Source organism: Leptopilina heterotoma, unplaced genomic scaffold, assembly GCF_015476425.1.
Source record: "Leptopilina heterotoma isolate Lh14 unplaced genomic scaffold, ASM1547642v1 Lhet_211, whole genome shotgun sequence".
NCBI classification, from domain to species: Eukaryota; Metazoa; Arthropoda; class Insecta; order Hymenoptera; family Figitidae; genus Leptopilina; species Leptopilina heterotoma.
The window spans coordinates 607,775-631,976 of record NW_025110928.1 but is presented as its reverse complement, the minus strand read 5'-3'; the positions used below and the strand labels follow the sequence as shown (position 1 = coordinate 631,976).

Below are 24,202 nucleotides of genomic sequence, written 5' to 3'. Positions count from 1 at the left end.
TTATTATTTATGAAAATAATTGAATTTTTGCAATGAAATTTATAAAAAATGTGTAAATAATTTTTTGTTTTAAATAATTGAATTCTTTTTGGGAAATTTTATTCAAATAGTAGATATTGAAAATCATTGAAATGAGAAAATTTTTTGAAAATAATTGAATTTAGGACAAGAACTTTATTGACATTTTTTAAAATAATAATTGAACTTTGGGGAAGAATTTTGTTATTTATAAAGATAATTGGGATTTTGACAAGAATTTTTCAAAAATTTTGAACACAATTGAATTTTATTACTTTTAAAAATAATTGAATTTCTGCAATTATTTATAATTTCTGAAAAATTCAATTTTTTTTAGTGTTTTCAACAGAAATTTGAATTAAAAAATTTTTAAAATCTATTATTTTTAAAGTTACTAATTTTATTTAAAAAAGCAAGTAAGAAGTTAGCCGCGCGCTTTAGCGAGTGAATTGTTGCTAATTAAATAAAATATAGGTAATATAAAAATATATAATGTAAAAAAATAAAAATATAAAAAAATTATTATATAATTATAAATACAATAAATTGCCATGATTATTATAACGATGAATTGTAATAGTAATAAATAAATTATGTAATTCAATTAGAAATAATTTGGTAATAATTAATTTTTTATGCGAAGAAATACTTGAAGTTCTCGTAAAGTGATCGCAGGTATAAATCCTTTAAACCAGATGCGAAGTAACACAACTTGACTGTACAACAAGGTTTATATTTCATTAAAGTAAGTTACCTTATTCGTTGCTGGTGTTGGCTCTGGAATTATGTAGCATCCGGTAGCACTTTCCGCGCATCCCAAACTAAAAATGAAAACAAAATATTTATTTTTCGATATACGCTTCATTCACATGTTTTATTAACAAACAAAAAAGAAACGACAGGAAGTCGATTCAATCTTTTTTCGATAAAGCATTAATCAACTGTGCAAAAAATATGTAAAAAAAGTCCTCAGTTTTTTATAATTACTTGTTATTATATATATGCAAAAAAAATTCTCATTTTTTTATAATTACTTGTAATTATTTATTATTAATGATTAAAAGGTATTTTGCAGTGTTTCGTTATTTTATTATTCCATTTATTATTAGTCATTTATATAGTTTTAATATTTTATTATTATTATTCTGCGGCTTTTTCCGGTTTTCAAAAAAGATCCAAGTTTTGCAATTTAAATTAATTTTTTTATTAAACTTTGTAATTTTTAATCCTGACTATGTCCTCTTATAGTTTTCAAATTAAATTTAACTATTTTGCTATCAAAATTTGCTTGTATGCAGTATTCTCGCGTGAAAATTTTCTCGTATGAAGTTTAAATTCGTAAATTAATTTTTATTTTATTTTTATTTTTAAAAAAATAGGATTAAAATGGGCCTATGAATGTTGAAGAACGTTAATTTCTTCGGAAGATATAAATAAATTAAAAAAATTATTGAAAATGGGATTTTTATGAAATATTTAAGTAAAAAATGAACATTTTTTTGTCATTTTTCCAGAATTTGAGCAGTTTATTATGAATAAAAAGGAAAATATTTTAGTTATTATATTTTTCAAGTTTAAAGTTTTTGAATAATCATGAAAAAAGTAGGGACTGCACAATTACCGCAGGTAGTGTAGAGTGTTTAATTTAATTTTATTTAAAACTAATAAATAATAATAGTAATAATTAATGAATTATTTATTAATAATAAGTAGTAATAAATAAAATATTAATAACCTATTTGTTTATTCTTCTCTAAAAAATCTGTTCTTTAAATAACAAAATAAATTCTTTTAATAATTAAAGGATATACTTTAAAAGACTTTCCTTTTGTCCTAAAAAGAAAACCTTTTAAATAAATATTTAAAGGAAAATCAGCTTAAGATGAAAGGATTCTTCTAAAGTTAAATAGGGTAAGTCCGGAGGAGATGGACAATTCAAATATTTTACAGAATCTGTAAGAAAATATCACTTTTTATGTGTTATTCTTTAACCTTTTGTGACTAATATAAAATGTAAACAAATTGTTGAAAAATAATTAAAATATAAGTGTAATCCTTTTTCATTTTTTGTGCATGGGTCTAAAATAATTTGAGAAATTCAGATTTCTTATTGCTATATTCTTATTATTATCTTATTATTTTTATAAATAATAAAAGTCATTGCATAATTTCAATTATTTTTAATGCAATTTTAATCGATTTCCTCGAAAAATGTAATTATTTTTAAAAATTTTATTAAAATTCGTCCAAAGAATTTAATGATTTAAAAAATTTGTTGATAACATTTTTTATGAGAATTTAATTTCAAGAAACATAAAATTAATAAATGATTTATTTTTGTATTTAAATAATTGAATTCTCGTAGAATTTAACTAATAAAAATGGGTTTAAAAATAAATTTCAGTTAAAATGTTAGATTATAATTAAATATTAAAAGCATTATAACGTGGATTTTTAGAAATAATTAAATTTTGAAAAAGTTTCAAATTAAAATCAATGAAATTCTTAATTTTTCATATTTTTCACAAACAATTCTGTAGAATAAATTTTTTTTTAAAGTTTAATAGGATTTTTATTGAAATTATTTCAAGTTTTTATTTTTCAATAAATATTTAATTGCAGAATTTCCGAATAATTGAAAATTTTGCAAAATTGAATTGCAAACGAATGAATTTGAAAATTCTCAAAGAACTTTTTTAAAAATTATTGAAAATAATGGATTTATTGAAGAATTTTAGTTAAAAACACTAGAAAAAAAATTTAATTTTAGAGAAGTTACAAATTATTGCAGAAATTCAATTATTTTCAAGAGTAATAAAAATTTTTACTAATAATAAAACTCATCATAGCGTTTCAATTATTTTTCATACAATTATAATTGAATTCCTTGAAAAAAGTAATTATGTTCATGCAAGTTTTAATAAAATTCGATAAGAGAATTCAATTATTTAAAAATTTGTTAATAAAATTCTTTATGAGAATTGAATTTTGAGAAACATCCAATTATTCAATAAATTATTTACTTTTACATTTAGATAATTAAATTCTTGTTTGAAGTTTTTATTTTCTAATATGCATTTCATTAAAGAATTTAGGAATAATTGAAATTTCGTGAAATTGAATATTGTAAACAAATGGATTTGAAAATTGACAAAGAACTTTTTCGAAAATTATTAAAAATAATTTATATAAAGTAAAATTGTAGTTAAAAATTTTTGAAAATAATAATTGAAATTGAAATAATAAAAATAATTTTCAAGAAGTATATAATAGTCTTAAAATATAAAATAATGATTTTATTATTTGGTCATCTTTATAATTATTATAAAATATGAAGAAATCGATGACTCCGAGTCGAAGACTCGGAGTTATCGATATCTTCATGTTTTATAGTTATAAAAAAATTTAATGAACTAAAATTTCATTCATTGGAAAAAATAACACCACAATTGATTATTTTAATCTTCTTTGGTGTTAATTTAATCTGCAACACTTTTTAATACCTCACGATTTACTGTGCGCTAGATTCTTTTCTCAGTGCAAAAATTTCACATTAATATTATTATTTTACTTTTTTGTAAAAAAAAATGAATTTGCTTTTTATTAGCCGTAAATTTAATACGAAATTGATTATAATATCGACTTGGGGCGAAATTTTGTTGTTGTTGGAAATGCGAACGCTAATGGAAAAGCAAATTAGTTGCAAAAACCTTTTGCCTCGTCACATATGTGTACTCAAAAAAACCTCAGTCCTAACAACAAACAGTGGAATTCAAACCTTCTGCAATTTTATACACTTGAGCTTCTCTCACACATTTTTGTTACTTTTTTGTACCGCTTACTATGGAACTCAAAATAAAACAAAGTCCCCCCTCCCTCTCTTTCTCTTTTATATATATATATATATATATTTAACAAAGAAAACGTGGAATGCAACGTATTCTACAGTTTGATACATACATATATATATGTATAGAAAAAAAAAATATATATATATATTTATTTATATATATACATGTATAGTATGAATGCGGAAAAGGAAGCTCGAGGGTATTGCATTTTCTACTTCGATAGCTCGATTTTTCTCTCTCTCCCTTCCAAGACTGCAAAACCAGTGGAAAGAAGGTATAAGAGGAGAGAAGAGCAAAGGAGCTGTAACAGAAACCCAGGGTAATTGATCTCACCAAGATCGTAGTAAGAGGATACGGAAAATAAAGATGAGAAAGAAGAAGAAAGAAGAAGGAAACGAATAAGACAGAAAGAGTGAAAGAGAGAGGGTGGGAGAGAAAGAAGAAGGGGTACTCGTTTCGTGGACGAGTTCCAAATCCTCATCCCCTTCTTTTTCCCTCATGTACTACACTGAAGAGAGAGAGAGAGAGAAGGGGTTTTCGAACCGGGGGACCGGAACACGAGGGAATACCGCATTGATCCGAACAGATCTGGCGTCCACTAGGATGCCGCACCCGATGTCGCCACTAAAGTTCCGAATTGTCACGAGAAAGAGAGAGGGAAAAAAAATAAGTGTGCGAAAAAAGCACTAAAAGTGAGATGCGCCTTACTCAGTTTTCTCTTGGCCCGAAGTTTTACTTTTGGGAATATTTCAAGGTGCTTGAGAGTATATAACGTTTCTAATGGGACAGTTGGAGATGGATGATTATATACCGCGAGAAGAGAGGTCTTTTAACCCCCTCTAAAAAGAATAAAGAAAAAAAATCACTTCTTCATTACTTATAGGTACTAAATTTTTGCCAAAAATTACTTTTTCTAAAGAGGTGCATGATTAAGCGACAAGGATCAATTTTTTTTGGCATTTTTCAGTGCTTTCACTCGAAAAACCACTGCTATCTAATCAATTTTTTTTTCAAACTCATCGGTCTAGAATTAAATCAAAATTACAAAATAACATAAAGATTAAAAACAATTCTAGAATTTAAAAATTCTGTTTCGGTTTATTAATTATATTTCATATAATATATGAAATATGCTAAACAAAATTTTCTTTAAATATAAATTATTCTTAAAAAAACGAGGGTTGAGTAGAAATTCTGTAGATTGAAAGTTCAGTTAAATAAAAATTCTCGATTAAAAAATTAATCAATTAACCAATTTTAGTAAGTAGAGATTATTTTTCTAAAGTTTTGAACATTCAAATGAATGAATTTTATTTGTTCGAATTTTTAAACAAAATTTTTATTTTTATTAATAAAAACAAATACAAATTAGAAGAAGCAAGAAAAATATTGTCGATTTTTTGAACCGTTCGAAACTTTCGGAACATTTGAAATTAAATTAAAGGTAATTTAAATATTCATAACTATTAAATAAAAATTCTGTGAAATAATTGGAATTTTATAATTAATTTTAAGAATGCTCTCCGTAATATCTAAGCTTAAAATTAAAAAACCGAACTTTCATAAATTCCAAGATGGCGGATTCAATATGTCGGACGATATTTTGAAAATCGATCGGATTGGCATGGAATTTGTTACTCGGGGGTTTTTTGTGGTTATTGATCACAATTAAAAATTCAAAATGACGGATTCAATATGCAGGATGATATTTAAAATTAAAGGGTTAAATAATGAATAAAAAATAGAATTAAAAATAAATTTTCCATCTATAAATAGATTTTATTTCTAAAAAAATAAAGAAAAATAAAAAAATCTTAATCTTTCTTAAAAAAAAAAATGCTCTAAGTATAGCTTATAATTCTTTACTAATTTTTGATAGAACATAACTTTTTTACCCAATCTTTTAATTAACCTTTTATCGTATTAACGATATCTGGTCGACAACAAAGGATACAAAAAAAAGAGGGTGATAAATGTTAGCAAATCCATCACTGTTTCACCTTTTGCCACAATAAAAATCAACTTTACTGTCCAATAAAAGTTGTTTTTATTATGAAATATAATCGTAAACTGAATATACAACAAAATACCGACAATCAAATGCTTAAAAAAAAGTTAAATTGTAAAAAATCACACTACTTTGCTTTTGAGGAAAAATGCGTATTTGTTTAATAACGTATTGAAAAAAATTAGTAAGGATTAAATAAAATTTTATGTGAAAAATATTTCACTATTTTTGCTTCATATAATTTAATTCAAAAAATATGTATGAAATGAAAGAAAACTTCTAGACAAAAAACTTCTTTTGTTTTCTAATATTCTACACGCACAATTATTATATTTACCTAAAAAAATTTGTTCATTTAATCTTTAGTTAATTTCCACAATTTAGTCAATTTCCACCAATTAAAAGTTGAAATTTTATAAACTATAACTAAAAAAATGAAATTAATAAATCCAGAATTTGTACTTCATTTTTTCTAAAAAAGAAAAATTATTACTGAATTGAGAATAAAGTAAGCTCTTTTTTGAAAGAATACAAAGTGAATAGAAAATTATGAATTATTTATAAAAATTCGTAAAGTATTAATTCAGCAAACATTTTTCTTTATTTTGAAAGAAAACTGGAGTTATTGTTAAAGAAATTGTCATTAAGAAAGAGAAATTATGCAAAAATTTTCCCTTTTCTCTAAAAAAAATAATCTTGTTATAATGAAAAAATAATAATTCACAAATCAAGATCATGTAAATATTGTTCATCTTTTTCTATAAAAAACTGAAAGCTTCCCTCTAAATTTGAATGAGTTAAAAAAAACTGATTTAGAAGCAAAAAGTCGGTCACTAATTCAAATTGTAATATTTTTACTAACAATTAGTTAATAATAACTGATTGTCAATTAAAAATATAAATAACTGATGTTTCAGTAAATTTTTTTTTTTGACTGATTTAATTAGTCAAGTTTAACTAAATTTTCAGTTATTTTTTTTTACTGAAAATCAGTTATTTTTAACTGATTCAGAAGCAAAAAGTCAGCCACTGATTGTCAGTTAAAATCATGATATTTAACTGATTCAAATTAAGAGAGTTTGTTGAAAAATTTTCTTTAGAAGTTTTTTATTTGTTTCTAAAAAAAAATTTGATATAAATTAAACAAAATTCAAAGTATTTTTTTAATTAAAAAAACCCCATAAATTCTTAATTATTTTTCAATCAAGCTTTTTAAAGAAATTCTTATTTTTTAGAAATAAATGAAAAAAAATGTCATGACTTTTATATAACTATCACTTTTTAAATTTGAATCACTTAAAATGTTTACTAATTTGAATTAATGACTGACTTTTTACTATTGAATTATAGTAAATTTCACTAATAATATAAATTATTATTCAAAAGCAAGAAGTCAGTCACTAATTCTAATTATTAGTAAACATTTTTAACAATTTGAATTTAGAGAATCATTATTATACAGAAGTTATGCCAGTTTTTTTTTCATTTTATTTCTAAAAAATAAGAATAATAATTGTTTTGTACAGTTAATTAATTTTTTCATTAAATATTATATTATTTTTTTAAATTTCATAATGAAACAAAAAACGACGAAAAAAAATATTTAAAAATATATAAAATAGAAGAATTAAAAAATTATAGAGAATAGAAAAAAATAAAAAAAACTTGGTACTAAAAAAAGTTTCGGACAAAAAATGGTCACTAATTATATTTGACTTTTTTTCCAGAGGCAGCTTAATGTTCAAGGATACCAGTGCAGTTCTGACTTGCGTTACGTGCTTTTTAAACACAATGTTAAACCAGTAAGTAGCTTACTTTAATATTATATTCTGCATATAATCCACTAACAAAATGCATTCAACTCTTCAAAAGCATTTCACGAGATAAACTCCACGGTTGAATGTATTTGAAAATTGTTCGTTATATATAATGTCTGAAGCACATTTAATGAAAATTTCCCAAATAAAAAAAAAGCCAACCCCTTTCGCCATCTGACAACTCTTCCATTACAATAGAATTAAACTTGTCATAAAACAAAAGAACGTTTATCATTATTTTTACTCTGCAACAGACTCTAAACGCGAAGAAGGAAAATTAAAACAAAGGATAAATAAATAATAACAGATGCTAAATGCGAAGAGGAAAAAATAATAACAAAGGAAAGGATAAATATATTTTAACGCAGAAATGTTTTCCTTTTCTGTGTAAAATTTTTTATTTGACTATGTCTAAAACGTTTGTAGTTTGTACACTTAAGAAAACAATTAGAGATGTTTAAATGTCGCGTCTGAATGTCGTCATTTGTTTAATGACACAGTTTGTACTAGATAAAACGATTTGTTACAAGTTGAAGTATTTTAAGTGTTCCTTCTAAATTTTCTATAACCCACCGTATAATGTTGTACTTATGACGCATTGTTACTTGTAGTGGAACGAAACAACACGATCAAGAGTACTTTAAAGTCGTTTAAGCCATGCGACGGTGATTTAAGTCTCTTTTAAGTACTTTATTTCTGTATACCTCTTTAGCGAAAGTTACATTTTAGAGAGGAAAAAAAGGGAGAATAAGAGAAAGAAGCCTAAGAAAAAAAAAATAACAAACTATGTCGCTTGTGAATTAGAATTTAAAACAATATGTAAACGATATCTTTTAAATCAGAGGGAAGAATGAAAATTGCTTTTTAATGTCAAATTCAAATAGATACTGTTGCATGATTCACTATTACCTTGTTTTTCTTGATTTTAAAGTCAATTTATTCAAGCTCTTGGAAAAAGCAAATAAGGAGAACAATACAAAGACGACGAAATTGGATTCGAAGATTTATAACACTTTTTGTCTTTTAATATTAGATGGGAAAGATTTTTTTTATAGTTTATATTTGTGACATGGTTGTATTTATTTTTATCGATTGTGGAATAAAAGAGTACTAAAATTTCCAATATACTGCAAAAATAATAATTACAAAATTGACTCGTACTACTGAAAATTAAATCACAATAAATTTACAATTCTCACTTTCACAACAGATACAATAAAAATTACATTTATTAATTAACTATAATAATCTTAATATTTTTGTAGAAAATTCTCAATTTTTATAAGGAAATAATTTGCTTCAATTCTATTTCTTAATTTCAATTGTTTTAATAAAATTCAACGTTTTTTAAAAATAAAAGAAAAAATATTTATAAATTATATTTGTCAATTAGAAAATTTAATTGAAAATGAAACTAAAATTTTTTTTAATTTTTAGAAAAGAAAGAAAAAATTTTATTAAAAAAAATTTTCTGTTAAATTTATTTACGAATTTCTTTAATTGTAAAATTATTCGAAAATAATAATTTCATTTTTAAATATTTAATTAATATTATTTTTCCATAGGAATTAAGATTTTTAAAAATTTCAAATTCAAACTTTTTTGAAATTAATCAACTTTAAAAATATTGTTATAAAACATAAAGAGGATCTAGTGTTAAAATCATTATTTTATATTATAAGAATATTGTTACAGTAACTTTTTAAAAATTATTTCCATATCAATATTATTATCTTAAAATTTAATTCTTATAAAGAATTTTATTAACAAATTTTTAAACAATTGAATTCTTTTGACGAATTTTAATCCATTTTTTTAAAATAGTTACATTTTTCAAGGAATTTGATTAAAATTGTATGAAAAATAATTGAAATTCTGCAACGCTCTAATAGTTTTAATATTCAGTAATTATTTAAAATTTTAAATAAAAATCTATTTTAAAATCAAGTTTTACTAGAAAATTCTATGAGAACTCAATTATTTAAATACAAAAATAAATAATTTATTGAACAATTGAATGTTTCTTAAAATTAAGAATTTTTATTATTTATGAAAGTAATGGAATTTCAGTAAAATGTTTACTATTTATGAAAAAAATTAAATGTACATTTAATTTTGTATAAGATATTTTTATAAATTTTGAACATATTTGAATTTTGTGATAAGAATTTTATTACTTTTGAAAATAATTGAATTTCTGCAATTATTTGTAACTTCTTTAAAATTCAAATTTTGTAGTGTTTTTAACTAAAATTCTTCTATGAATTAATTATTTTTAATAATTAATTTTGACGTGTATTTATGTATTGATAAATTTAACTAATTTTTTGAAGATTTTGAATTATTAAATTTTTTCAAAAATCTAAGTTTATTAAAATTTCTAATAAAATTCATTCAACATTTAAATTTTGTAAAATTTAAAATTGAAATCGTTTAAAGCTAATTTTTTATGAAAATTGTAAACGCAACTCTTTTAAAATTGAATTAATTTTGAAATATTTAAGTAAAATTATTCATTAAATAATTTATTTATTTTATAATAGTTGTTCAGGATTTAAGTTATTTCAAAAGAAATTTTTGTCGGACATCGAAAAAAATGAAAGTTTTATATTAGACTTTGTGGTAATCTTATTGTTTATGAGTCAAACAAAAAAGACACAATAATTCAAAATATTGTAATACTAAAACTATATATTCCAATTCGTATTTTATTTTTATAAAACAAAAATTTTAATGAAAGGTTTTTACGTTCTATTATCTTTAAAATTGTTAATTTTATTTAAAAAAGTGATTGAGAAATCCGCCGCGCGCGAATTGTTACTGTTACTAAATACAATCCCTTTTTATATGTGAGAACTTAAAAAAATTATTCCCCTTCTTTGTGCAAATAAAAAGCAACCTATTTTAAAATTCAAAACAGCAAACATTGAAATTTACACAAGAATCTATTTTTTCTTCTTCACTTGAATTCACTGTCAGTATTAAATTTTATGACTGACGAGTCTAACTTTAACATCGTTTTTAAGAAAATGTCGTAAAGTTAACTCCTCAAAGAATCGCAAGGATTTAATGCATTCAAAGTAAATCCGGGTTAAAAGGGTAGATTTAAGATAAAGCTCTCGATTGAAAAGAATTATTCGATTTTCCTACTGAAAAGTTCAAAAGATAGAGAACTATCATTTAAAGGCAAATCGACTTGGAAAAAAATAACTTCGTTTAGTTTTAGAAAAAACTAATTTTCCAAGTAATCTATTTCTTATTTTAGAACCTCGCTAAAATTAGCCTTAACTTGAAGCATCAAAACATTTTTTCTCTAACATTCTCCTCTAAAATGTTAATAAAAATTTCATTTTTCAACAAACCGTCCCTATAAAATGTCAAAATTAACGTCAAGACAAAAGGTGCAACAAAAATTTTTTTTTCACAATTTTTGTTCAAAATGAGGGTTATGGCACAAAAATTTGATTTTGTTCTTCCCTGATTTTTAATTAATTTAATTAATTTAATTAATTAATTGAATTAAAAGAATTTAAATCATACAAAAACTGTTTAGTTACATGTGAATATTCAAAAATACAACTAATTTCAGAAGAGTTTGGTATAAAATTTTTAAAAAATAGAATCTTCAGATTATTTAATTAAAACTATTCGAAATTCAAAACTTCAAAAATTTTAATTCGGAATTTTTTATGAATATTTCTAGAAATCTCTGCTTTTTTTTAGAATTTCCAAATTAAATTTTTCAAATTTCAATCATTTTTAAAAATAAATATTTAAATACTTATTGTTCTTTATTTGCTTAAAATTTCGAAATACTTTTAATATAAAACCATTTGAAACTCTTTTAATGAAAATTTGAACTGCATGTCTTCCAAAATTCAGTTATTTTTTTAGAATTTTTGAATAATATTATTCAAAACTTTTGATTTTTAAGGAAGCTAACAAATTAGAAATTTTTATATTTAAATATTATTATACCTACTTTTACAGCAATTAGAATTTCAAAGATTTCAATTTATAAACTTTATGAAATTTAATTATTTCTAAAGAATCCTACTTTAGCTTTTCTAATTATTTTTTAAAGATTTAACTAAATTTCTTTTTTAAATCAATTCTTATCAGAATTCAATTTCTAAATACAAAAATAAATAATTCATTCATTTTTTCTTCTAAATTCAAATATTTACAAAAACTTTAACAAAATTCTTGGCAAAATTTCAATTATTTTCAAAAAATTTCCTCAATTCAATGATTTTTAATATTTATTATTTTAATAAAATTTTCCAAAAGAATTCAATTATTTAAAAAGAAATTAAATAAAATTCTATCCTAAAGATTTAATTATTTTCATAAATAATAAAAATTTCAAACGAATTTAATTAATTTTCATTGATAATTAAACTTATGGTAGAAATTCAGTTATATTAAAAAATTTAAATAAATTCTCCTCAAAATTTCAATTATTTTAAAAATAAAAAATTCTTCTCTAAAATTCATTTATTTTCAAAAATTAGAAAAAAATTTGTAGACAAAATTTAATTATTTTCAAAAATTTTCCTGAATTCAATTATTTTTAATATCTACGATTTTAATAAAATTTTCCAAAAGAATTTAATTATTTTCATAAATAATAAAACTCATCGCAGAATTTTAATTAATGTAATAAAATTTTAATCGAATTTCTCAAAAAATTTAATTATTTTCAACAATTTTATTAAAATTCGTCAAAAGAATATTTGAAAATTTGTTGATAAAATTCCTTATGAGAATTAAATTTTTCGAAACATTATTCAATAAATTGAACATTTCAATAAATGAACATAATTCAATAAATTATTTATTTTTGTATTTAAATAATTGAATTCTCTAATATTTTATTTTTAATTTTTTAATTTTCTAATAAAAATTGATTTAAAAAAGAATTTCAGTTAAAATTTTAGATAATTGAATTTTATTTTTGATTTAACTTTACTTATTGTAAATTGTAAGCATTATAGTATGAAATTTCTAGAAATAATTAAATTTTAAAAAGGTTTCAAATTAAAATCTTCGCAAATTTTAAGTCTTCATACATTTAACTAACAATTCTGTAGAATTAATATTTTTGAAAAAGTTTAATTAAATTAAATTTTTTTTGTACAATTAAATTGTAAATAAATTACTTTGAACATTCTGAAAGAACTTTTTCAAAATTTATTTAAAATAATTGATTTAAAGAAGAATTTAAGTTTAAAATTCTAGAAACTAATAATTCAATTGAAATATTCTTATAATATAATCGACTCGGAGTGATCGATTCCTTCATGTTCTATAATAATATTCTTTTATGTTATTGAATTTTAAATTTTTGGAAATCTCAATTCCTCATGGAGAATAATAATTAAATGTTTATTTAATAACACTGTAAAAAGAAAGGTACTAATTTAGTACCAATTTTGGTACTAAATTGTAATTTGGTTCTATTTTAATACCAAGATCAGCTCTAATTTAGAACTTTTTTTTTATAGTGAAAGTAGTTACTGATGTTTTTAAATAAGTTTAAAATTAAGGAAATTCGTAAAATAAATGTAAGAACATTTTTTTTCTAGTATCTAATCATTTTGATAGTACAACAGAATTTTCTTTAGAATCAGGAAAAAAATAAAAATTTTGTCTGAAAATCAGGAAAAAGTTAGGGAAAAACAAAATTAAATTTTTGTGTCAACCATGAAAAGAGAAAAAATAAAAATTAATGGTCCAAAAAAAGTGTTCAAATTAAGACAGACTTGATTTTTCCAGGTATTCCGGCACACCTTTACTGCTCATTACACAGTGTACGATGTCGCAAACGAGTAAGTATAAAACGAGCATAAAAAAAGAAATCAAAAAGAAAGAATTAGAAAAAAGGTAGAAAAAATAAAAAAAAGTCAAAAAAGAAAAAAAAAAACACGAGGAAAAGTAATAAAAGACAAAACTCTCAATTGTCCACAGCCATCACATGCCACTTCGCCTTCACACTTTATCGAAGCTCCATCAGACACGTCTACAGCATGCGACCTGGCTTGGGAACACGACAACCCTCCTAATGATATCAGAGAATGACATTTATCTGAGAATATCGCCATCGGCAACGGAGGACGCTCGCTTGACAGACACTGGTGTACCAGGAGTTGTATATAATGGCGTTCCCGATTGGCTCTATCAGGAGGAAGTTTTACCAAGACCCGAGGCAATATGGTCCAGTCCTGATGGCTCACATATTCTCTTCGCCAGCTTCAATGATACCAAAGTCACTGAACTTGAATTCCCATGGTTTGGAACGCAATTCGGACAAAATGGATTCGGTGGTATACCAACGACGGCAACGAAACGTGGCACATTCCCACCATCGAGAACAATAAGATATCCAACGCCAGGTTCACCAAATCCCGAGGTCGATCTTTGGATTATTGACATTAATAATAACACCAATTTTTCAAATGTTACCAATATTGTGCAACCTATTAAAATGAGACTGAAACCACCTCCTGCATTCGATGGACAGTGAGTATTTGAATAATTCAACAATATTTTCAATTTTCAATTTTTTATTTGGTTTTTGAAATTTTAAACTGAAGAATTTTTCAACTAAATTCGATTCACTTTAAACACGTAATTCTGTCTGAGCAAAATTTACTTCTACTACTGAAAGAACAATTCTAATAAACTAATAATAAATCTCTGCTACGGTCCGATCAAAATTTACTTCTATAACTGAAACAATAATTGCAAAAGATAAATTCGACCGCTGTCCAATTGAAATTTATTGTTAATATTGAAATTACAATTCGAAAAATTAATGTAAGTTTCTGTCTGACTAAATTCTATTTTCACTACTGAAACAATAACACAGTAAAACGTGAGGTGTTAAAATAACGCCCAAAATGGATTAATATAATCCGCAACAGATTAATCCCACTATGATTAAATTAACACCAGAAAGGATTAAAATAATCTACTTTGGTGTTATTTTTCACTATGAATGAAATTTTACTTTAAATAAAACACCAAAGTCAACGATTCGTAAAAATTCAACGAATTTAGCTTCTGCAGGGATAATAGTAAGTTAATAAGTTAGTTAATAACTTAGTTACTAACTTACTAACTAACTTAGTAACATAGTTACTAAATTCAATTGTGTTCAAAAATTTTAAAAAATTCTCGTCAATATTTAAATTCTCTTTATAAATAATAAAATTCTTCTCTGATATTCAATTATTTACAAAATTTTTGTCAAAATTTCAATTATTTTCAAAAGTTTTCTAAAATTCAATGATTTTTAATATCTACTATTTAAATAAAATTTTCCAAAAGAATTCCATTATGAAAAAAAAATTTGAATAAAATTCTTCGCAAACATTCAATTATTTTCATAAATAATAACATTTATACAGGGATTCAATTATTTTTATAAATAATAAAATTCTTTTAGGAATTCAATTATTTTCATAAATAATAAAACTCATTGCAGAATTTCAATTATTTTTAATTCAATTTTAATCGAATTCCTCGAAAAATGAAATTATTCTTAAAAATTTTATTAAAATTCGTCCAAAGAATTTAATGATTTAAAAAATTTGTTGATAACATTTTTTATGAGAATTTAATTTCAAGAAACATGGAATTAATAAATTATTTATTTTTTTATTTAAACAATTCAATTCTCGTAGAATTTACTAATAAAACTGGTTTTAAAAATGAATTTCAGTTAAAATTTTAGATTATAATTAAATATTAAAAGCATTATGACGTGGATTTTTAGAAATAATTAAATTTTGAAAAAGTTTTAAACTAAAATCATTGAAATTCTTAATTTTTCATATTTTTTACAAAAAATTCTGTAGAATTAATTCTTTTTAAAAGATTAATAGAATTTTTATTGAAATTATTTGAAGTTTTTATTTTTCAATACCTATATATTTAATTGCAGAATTTCCAAATAATTGAAATTTTGTAAAATTGAATTGTAAACGAATGAATTTGAAAATTCTCAAAGAAATTTTTTAAAAATTATTAAAAATAATGAATTTATTGAAGAATTTTAGTTAAAAACACTAGAAAAAAAATTTATTCTAGAGAAGATACAAATTATTGCAGAAATTCAATAATTTTCATGAGTAATAAAATTCTTCTTAAGGATTCAATTATTTTTACTAATAATAAAACTCATCGTAGCGTTTCAATTATTTTTCATACAGTTATAATTGAATTCCTTGAAAAAAGTAATTATGTTCATGCAAGTTTTAATAAAATTCGACAAAAGAATTCAATTATTTAAAAATTTGTTAATAAAATTCTTTATGAGAATTGAATTTTGAGAAACATTCAATTATTCAATAAATTATTTACTTTTACATTTAAATAATTAAATTCTTGTAGAATTTTCTAATAAAAATTGATTTTCATTTTATAAAAATAAATTTCAGTAAAAATTTTAGATTATAATTGAATATTAAAAACAATGTAGCGTGAATTTTTAGAAATAATTGAATTTTGAAATTAATTTTTTTGAAAAAGTTTAATTGAATTTTCTTTTATATTATTTGAAGTTTTTATTTTCTATAATATGCATTTAATTAAAGAATTTAGGAATAATTGAAATTTCGTGAAATTGAATGTTATAAACAAATGGATTTGAAAACTGCCAAAGAACTTCTTCAAATATACAAAAATTTAAAAAAAAATATAAAATTTTCGAAAATAATGAAAATAATTTTGAAGAAATATAATATTCTTATAATATAAAATAATAATTTTATTACTTGGCCATCTTTAATTATTATAAAATATGAAGAAATCAATGACTCCGAGTCGAAGACTCGGAGTTATCGATATCTTCATGTTTTATAGTTATAAAAAAAATTTAATGAACTAAAATTTCATTCCTTGTAAAAAATAACACCAAAATTGATTATTTTAATCTTTTTTGGTGTTAATTTAATCTGCAACACTTTTTAATACCTCATGATTTACTCTGAATTGCAATAATCAATCTTAGCCTTTGTTTGATATAAATTTATTTTCACTACTAAAAAAGTTACAATAATCTATTACAATGGTAGACAATTTTTGTTCAGTGGAACGAATATAATTAAAAAATTTCATTACTCAGGAAACTATAATAATAACAATATCGAATCGGTTTTTGAAAAAACAAAATGTCAGCTAAAATTTTAAAAAATTAAAGTACATTCTTGAAAACTATAGTTCTTAGACGTTTTTTTTTGTATGTTAAATAAAGAATTTAATCCTAAATTTTCGAAATAGTAATTTAGTTCAATAAATAAATTAAATACTTGTCATTTACTTTCCCACAGAAATTAAAATTTATAAAATTTAAATTTCAAAATGTTAGTTATAAAATCTAATTATTTTTCAAATTTCAATTATTTAAAATTTTTAATTTTTTCGAATTTTATCTTTTAAAATTTAATTAGTTTTAAGAAATTTTAACTAAACTTGTTCTATAAATCAATTAGTTTTTTAATAATATTCCGAATGCTCTTTTGGAATTCAACTATTGAAATAAGGCAACATAGTAAGGGTTGGACCACTTGTTGAACTTTGTTTATAACTTTTTTTTAGAAAATAAATTTAGACAATTGAGTTATATTGTGGAAAAGATCTAAAACAGGGGAATCAATATTTTATTTTTAATTTTAACCCTCCATCCGTCGCATGGTGAGAATTTCCCTCACCCAGTTTCTTTTTTTATTTATAACTTTTAAAATACAAAAAATTATAATTTCATATTCTCATTACCTTTCACAACACTCTTCTTCTTTACATTAAAACAATTTTGGTGTTTTTTTATATTTTAATTTCTTTGTTATTGAATTTGAAAGCAGCAAATGTCGAGGATTTTTGACGCGAAGTGAGGGAACTTCTCACCATGCGACTGACCGCGTATACTCGATTTCATTTGTCATTAATTTTTTATTTAAATAATTAACAGGAAATAAAAGTTAATTTTACTGCCAATAGGTTGTTTAGAAATTCTAATGAACATTCAAAAAAAAATTTGTCATTTTAGAACAAGTTTGGACTAATTTATGAGGGTAAGAATTTCTCTCACCTGCGACGGATCGCGTTACAAAAAAAGGTGCGACGGATGGAGGGTTAAATAAATAGTTATAATAATTAATAAAAATTTTTGTATGACCAAACTTTATGTTCACCACTGAAAAAAGAATTACACTTCTGAATCTTAATTTCTGTCTGACCGAACCTTATTTTTACTACTGAATCAGTAATCACTCTCAGTTTCTGTCTGACTAAAATTTATTTTTACCACTAGAATAATTATTTCATCAATTACGGCATTAAGCTAACTTTTGTTTCAATTATTCGTTGGATTCTTTCTTAAATTTACGGAAAAAAATTACAAAATCTGTCTATTTGAATTTTTAAAGACTTGCATCGTATTTATAATGCAATTTTGAAGAAAACTTACGCTTCCATATTGAAACTGATATTTTTCTGTTCTTTCATCTTTGGAAAATTTAGTTTCTCTGTGGTATTTTTTTAAAATTTAAAAAACTAGCAAAGAACTAAAGTATTAGATTCTTTGACTAGGATTAAGTATAATATAATATAATTCAATGTCTGACTGAAAGGGATTTTTCTACTCAAAATGTTCAAACTTTAAAAGAGGTGGATTTTTCTCTTCTGTTCAAAACTTTCCTTATATCCGCAAAATGTTTGATTGAATCAAGTTTTCAAAACTCTAATAAAAAATCCATTTTTCTAACAAATTCAGATTTTGTTTGACTTTTTCCAAAAAAAAAAAATTTCCATTGTCTAAAAAAAATCGGATTTCTCTACTAAAAATAAAAACTTGAATACTAATAAATCAAAGTCACTTTGAAATTCAATAAAATTTGAAACCCTTTTCACAAATTTTTCCGACCAGAAAATAAGACAAGTTTCTTTTCTATTTTTAAACAATGGCTTACTTTTCATAGCAAAAATTATTAATCTAGCAGAAAATATTTTGTTCACATTTTTTGTAATATTATATTGGAATATTGCGAATAATTCAAAGGAATATTCCATAAACATTTGAATTGTTAGTAGTTGTACTAAAAGTTTGTGTCATCAAAAATTATTTTTACTATTGGATCAATAATTAAAAAAAATTATTCTAAGTTTTTATTTGACAATTCCGTAGTTTCACTATTGAAAGAATGATTGTAATAATTAACTACCTCACATCTTGGCTGACCAAACAAAATTTATACTACTGAAAGAATAATGCTATAATAATTAATCTCAACTTTTGTCTGACCAAACTTTATTTTTACTACTGAAACAATAATTGCAGTAATTGATTTCATGTTCTGTCTGAAAAAAATTTATTTTTACTACTAAAAATAAGAATTGTAAAAAAAACAAAGTTTATTGATATTGTCAAAACAACAATTACAATACTGAATCTCTGATTCTGTCTGACCAAACTCTATTTTCACTACTGAAACAACAATTTTGCAATAATTCATCTTCACCTTTGTCTGTCATAAATTTTTTTCTTTTACTGAAAAAGTCACAATAATTAATTTCAATTTTGTCAGTCTTAATTTAACACTTTTCAGTGTTACTTTAACACCAAATGTAGTGTTAAAATCTCATAGTGTCGGTTAAAAATGTTGCGTGCAGTTTTAACACTACATTTGGTGTTCAAATAATATTTTTCTCTGTGTAGTCAAAATTTTTTTTCATGGAAAAAAAATTGATACAATATAATGAATTATTTTAGTCTTTTTTTTGTGTGTTCCTTTGAGCTGCAAAGCTTTTTATAATACTGCTTATAGTTTACTGTGGTGTTAAAATTAGGGAAATTGAAAAATATTGAAATGAAAATGAAAAATTGTTTGCAGGGAATATTATATCATCTCGGCTGGATGGGTAGGAGAGGATTCTTCCCAAGTTGCAGTGGTTTGGATGACAAGGTCGCAGAACTTGTCTGTAGTATCAGCCTGCCGAGCACCAAATTGGGAGTGTGAGGAAACTCACACGGAAAGGGCTCCGGAAGGCCAGTGGCTGGACGCTCAACCGCATCCCGTTTTCGCACCCGATGGAGACAGTTTCCTGCTCCTGGCAGCTGTACAAGAGGGAAGCCAAGAACACTTCACTCACATTAAACATGTCACTCTAACCGAGAAGAGGATAGCTGTTCTATCTCATGGCCGATACGAGGTATATCTATCTCTCTCTCTCTATATATATTTCCTTCTCTCTCTTTCTCTCCTTTTCTCTTTTCTCTCTATTTATCTTTCTCAATTTTATAAATATATTTACACTAAAAAGAAAAATATTTTAATTCTAAGAAATTTTCCGCACTTTCTATTAATTTATCTATAAACGAAATTTTCTTTAGGTCACTGAAATTCTCTCATGGGACACCTCATCACATTTAGTTTATTACTTAGGAACCAGGGAAAATAAACCAGGTCAAAAACATCTTTATGTAGTGCGAGATCCAAAAGCCGATGATTCGCGTCATTCGGAGCCATTGTGCATCACTTGTGACCTTGGGGAGGCTCTCTGGAGTAGTCGGTGAGTTGAAGTGATGAAAACAAAAATTTAACGAAACTTATTTTTACTTAAATATAAAAAATTTGAATTTTTAAAATAAACATTAAAGTAAATTTATTTGCATATATTATATATTTTATTATTTGCTTAAATAATTTCAAATTTTCTAATTGATTTGATTGCATTTTACGTCCTTCACTAACTCTTTAAATCTGATAATAAATTTTATTTCTGTATAGATAATTAGGTACCTTTAAAATAAACCCAAAAAACGTTTAAAACGTAAACTCTAGAAGTTTTGAATTTAGAAGTTATTTGAATATTTAAGAAATACTGAACTTCGCCTTTTTAAAACTATCTCAATTTATTTACTAACTTTTAAGAAAATAAAACCAGAAATAGTTACCACAACTACTTAGTTTTTAAAATGTATTTCGTTTATCAAAATAAATAAATCATTTTAATTCAAAAGCATATATTGTGTATAGAAAGCAAAAAATCTTTGCGGTTAGGTTGTAAACAATAAATCAGCTTCACAATTCGTGTTCAAACATTAAAATAAAAGAACTGAGTACAAAAAAGGAAAAATATTTGTAAAAAAGGGAAAATATTCTTAAAAAAACGGAAAACGGTAAATAGTGGATTTATAAACGAATTTTAGTTAAAAACACTAAAAAAAATTGAATTTTGGAGACGTTACAAATTATTGCAGAAATTCAATTATATTCAAAAAAAATTAAAAGTAATAGAATTCTTCACAAAAATTCAATTATGATCAAAAAATTTTTTTAAATTCTCGTCAAAATTTCAATTATTTTTATTAATAATAAAAATTTTCCACGAAATTCAATTAGTTTCAAAAAATTTAAATAAAATTCTTATAGCAAAATTTCAATTATTTACAAAAATTCCCCTCAATTTAATGATTTTCAACATCTACTATTTTCAAAAAATTTTCCAAAAGAATTCAATTATTTAAAAAAAATTGATAAGATTCTTTACAAGCAATTAATTTTTTTTTATTAAATAAAAATTACACAGGAATTCGATTATTTACCAAATATTAATTAATTTCTTCGCAATAATTCCATTATTGTCATAAATAATACAAATTCTTAAAAATTTTATTAAAATTTATAAAAAAAAATTCAATTACTTAAAAATTTGTTGATAAAATTTTTATGAGAATAAATAAATGATTTATTTTTGTATCTAAATAATTGTATTCTCTGAGAATTTTCTAATAAAAATTGATTTACAAATGAATTTTAGTTAAAATTTTAGATAATAATTGAATATTAAATGCATTATAGCGTGAATTTCTAGAAATAATTGAATTTTGGAAAAGTTTGAAATTAAAAGCTTTGAAAATCTGAATTTTTCATACTTTTAACTGACAATTCTGTGTAATTAATTTTTTTGAAAAATTTTAAATCAATTTTTTTTTAAAATTATTTTAAGATTTTACTTTCTAATATATTTTTAATTGAAGAATTTATAAATAATTGAAAATTCGTAAAAATTAATTGTAAACAACTGGATTTGAAAATTCTCAAAAAAAACTTTTTAAAAAATGATTAAAAATAATTTATTTAAAGAAGAATTTTAGTTAAAAATTCTAGAAAATAGTAATTCAATTGAAATGATGAAAATAATTATAAAAGATGAAGAAATCGATCGATATCTTCATGTTTTATTCCTAATAATAATAAGTTATTTAATTTTGAGATGAGTGAATCAGAATATTCTTTAGGGTCAGGAAAAAAGTCAAAATTTTGTCTGGAATTCAGGGTGCATTTTTAGAAATAATTGAATTTTGAAAATGTTTTAAATTAAAATCTTTGAAAATCAGAATTTTTTATATTTTTAACTGACAATTCTGTATAATTTTTTTTTTTTTAAAAAAGTTTAATTGGATTTTTTAAAAATTATTTTAAGTTTTTACTTTCTAATATATTTTTAATTGAAGAATTTCTGAATAATTGAAATTTCGTAAATTTAATTGTAAACAAATGAATTTGAAAATTTTCAAAAAACTTTTTCAATAATTATAAAAAGTAATTGATTTAAAAAAGAATATTAGTTAAAAATTCTAGAAAATAATAATTCAATTGAAATGATGAAAATAATAATTATAAAAGACGAAGATATCGATTACTCCGAGTCGAAGACTCGGAGTGATCAATATCTTCATGTTTTATACCTAATAATAATATTCTTATAAGTTATTGAATTTTGATAGTGAATCAGAATATTCTTCAGGCTCAGAGAAAAAGTTAAAATTTTGTCTGGAAATCAGAGAAAAGTTCGGGAAAAAAATTAAATTTTTGTGGCAACCCTGATAAAAAAAGGAATAAAGAGAGAATATTTATGAAAAAGGAGAAAAAGGAAAAATATTCACAAAAAAAAACGATAAAGAAAACTCGTAAAGTCTGTACTAAAATAAAAATAAAATTACAAAAAAGATTTTAAAAAAAACTCCAATATGCTAAGAACATTAACTCATGAACTTAATTAAATTTTTTCTAAACTTCACATTCAATTTCGAAGGATATAAAAAAAAAGTTTTTTTTTCCTACAATGTAATTTTGCAAGTTGAATTTTACAAGACAAAATTGAAAGATTAAATTTTCATAAGGTTGAAAGATCTTGGTCAAGTTGAAGCTCGACTAGACGTTTTTTGTTTGATTTTGCATTAATTAAAAGTTCATGCTTGTCTCTTTCTTTATAATGACCATACCTGAAGACTTTTAAAACTCGTATTTCGCAAAACTTGGAAAGATGAATATTTCAAAAAAAAAAAAAAAAAAAAAAAAAAAATGTGAGAGATAGAGAAAAAGAAGACGCCGAGCTCAGATCCATGCATCACATGAGCTGCCGCGGAATGCTCACAAACATTATATTAAGGGAAACTTCTAAAACCACAAAACTTCATTCGTGTGCAAGAATAACAAGATAGTTTGCAAACTTAAAGTTTACTTCTGCTGAATATGAATAAATTATATTCTCAACACTGTTCAAAAAGTAATAAAATTTTATTTAAATTAACTTGTGTCGTGTAGAATTATTAAAAGTTTTGTAATACCTAGTAATGATGATAATAATAATAATTGAAAAATTAATTAAAACTATGAAAAAATAATTTTGCTGAAAACTAACTCTGCTGGGGAACGATAATAATAATATTGTAAACAAAAAGTCAAAAACGCCCTTAAGTTATAAAATAATTAAAAAATGGTGTTTTTAAATGTCAAAAATACTAAAAACTAAAAAAATATATTTAAATTTATAGTTAAGAAATTAAACTGAATATTAAAATAGTAGATTAATTAAATTACGATTTAAATGTTTAAAAAATATTAGTTAAATTAAAAACCGGAAATTTAATACTTCTTACTTTAAGAATTTGAAAAAAATAATACACACGTCGATAGTATAAATTTTTCGATCATACATTATATTTTCAAAAACATGTGACATTTATCGTCAGAATAGCAAAAAAATTTAATTTTGTTAATTATTTTTTAAAAAATCCTATGAGAATTAAATTATTTAAAAGAAAAAAAAGTCCACTTAAAATAACACTGAAATTCATTTGTTTATAATTCCATTTGACGAAATTTCAACCAATTTCAAAACAATTTGACTAAAAATTTTGGAAATATTAACTTCTTGAGAATTTTTTATTACACTTATTTAAAATTTTAATATTCTAAAATTTATATTTGAAACCTGTTAAAATTCAATTATATTTATTAAAGTTGTAAATGCATCTCTTACAAAATTCAATTCTCTTTAAAATATTAAAATTAAATATTAAAATATTTAATTTATTTCTTCTCTAAATCAAATTTATTTATTTATTTATTTAAGTAGTAAACGGGACTGTGCCCTTTCGTACAAAGTACTCTTAATACTAATTTTATTGCACTAAGAAAAATTACTAAATATTATCA

At 22.8% G+C, this 24,202-nt stretch overlaps 1 protein-coding gene across 5 annotated transcripts in view; it reads left to right on the top strand.

Annotated features, from left to right (window-relative positions):
* LOC122501551 (inactive dipeptidyl peptidase 10) overlaps positions 1 to 24,202 on the top strand; it is a 248,201-nt gene that overhangs the window by 208,275 nt on the left and 15,724 nt on the right. For all 5 annotated transcript variants that reach the window (XM_043611097.1, XM_043611094.1, XM_043611096.1 and 2 more), the window contains 5 exons: positions 7,605 to 7,679; positions 13,473 to 13,525; positions 13,665 to 14,216; positions 19,589 to 19,907; positions 20,089 to 20,267. In XM_043611097.1, coding sequence (XP_043467032.1) covers positions 7,605 to 7,679; positions 13,473 to 13,525; positions 13,665 to 14,216; positions 19,589 to 19,907; positions 20,089 to 20,267 — 1,178 coding nt within the window. The remainder of the gene's footprint in view (positions 1 to 7,604; positions 7,680 to 13,472; positions 13,526 to 13,664; positions 14,217 to 19,588; positions 19,908 to 20,088; positions 20,268 to 24,202) is intronic.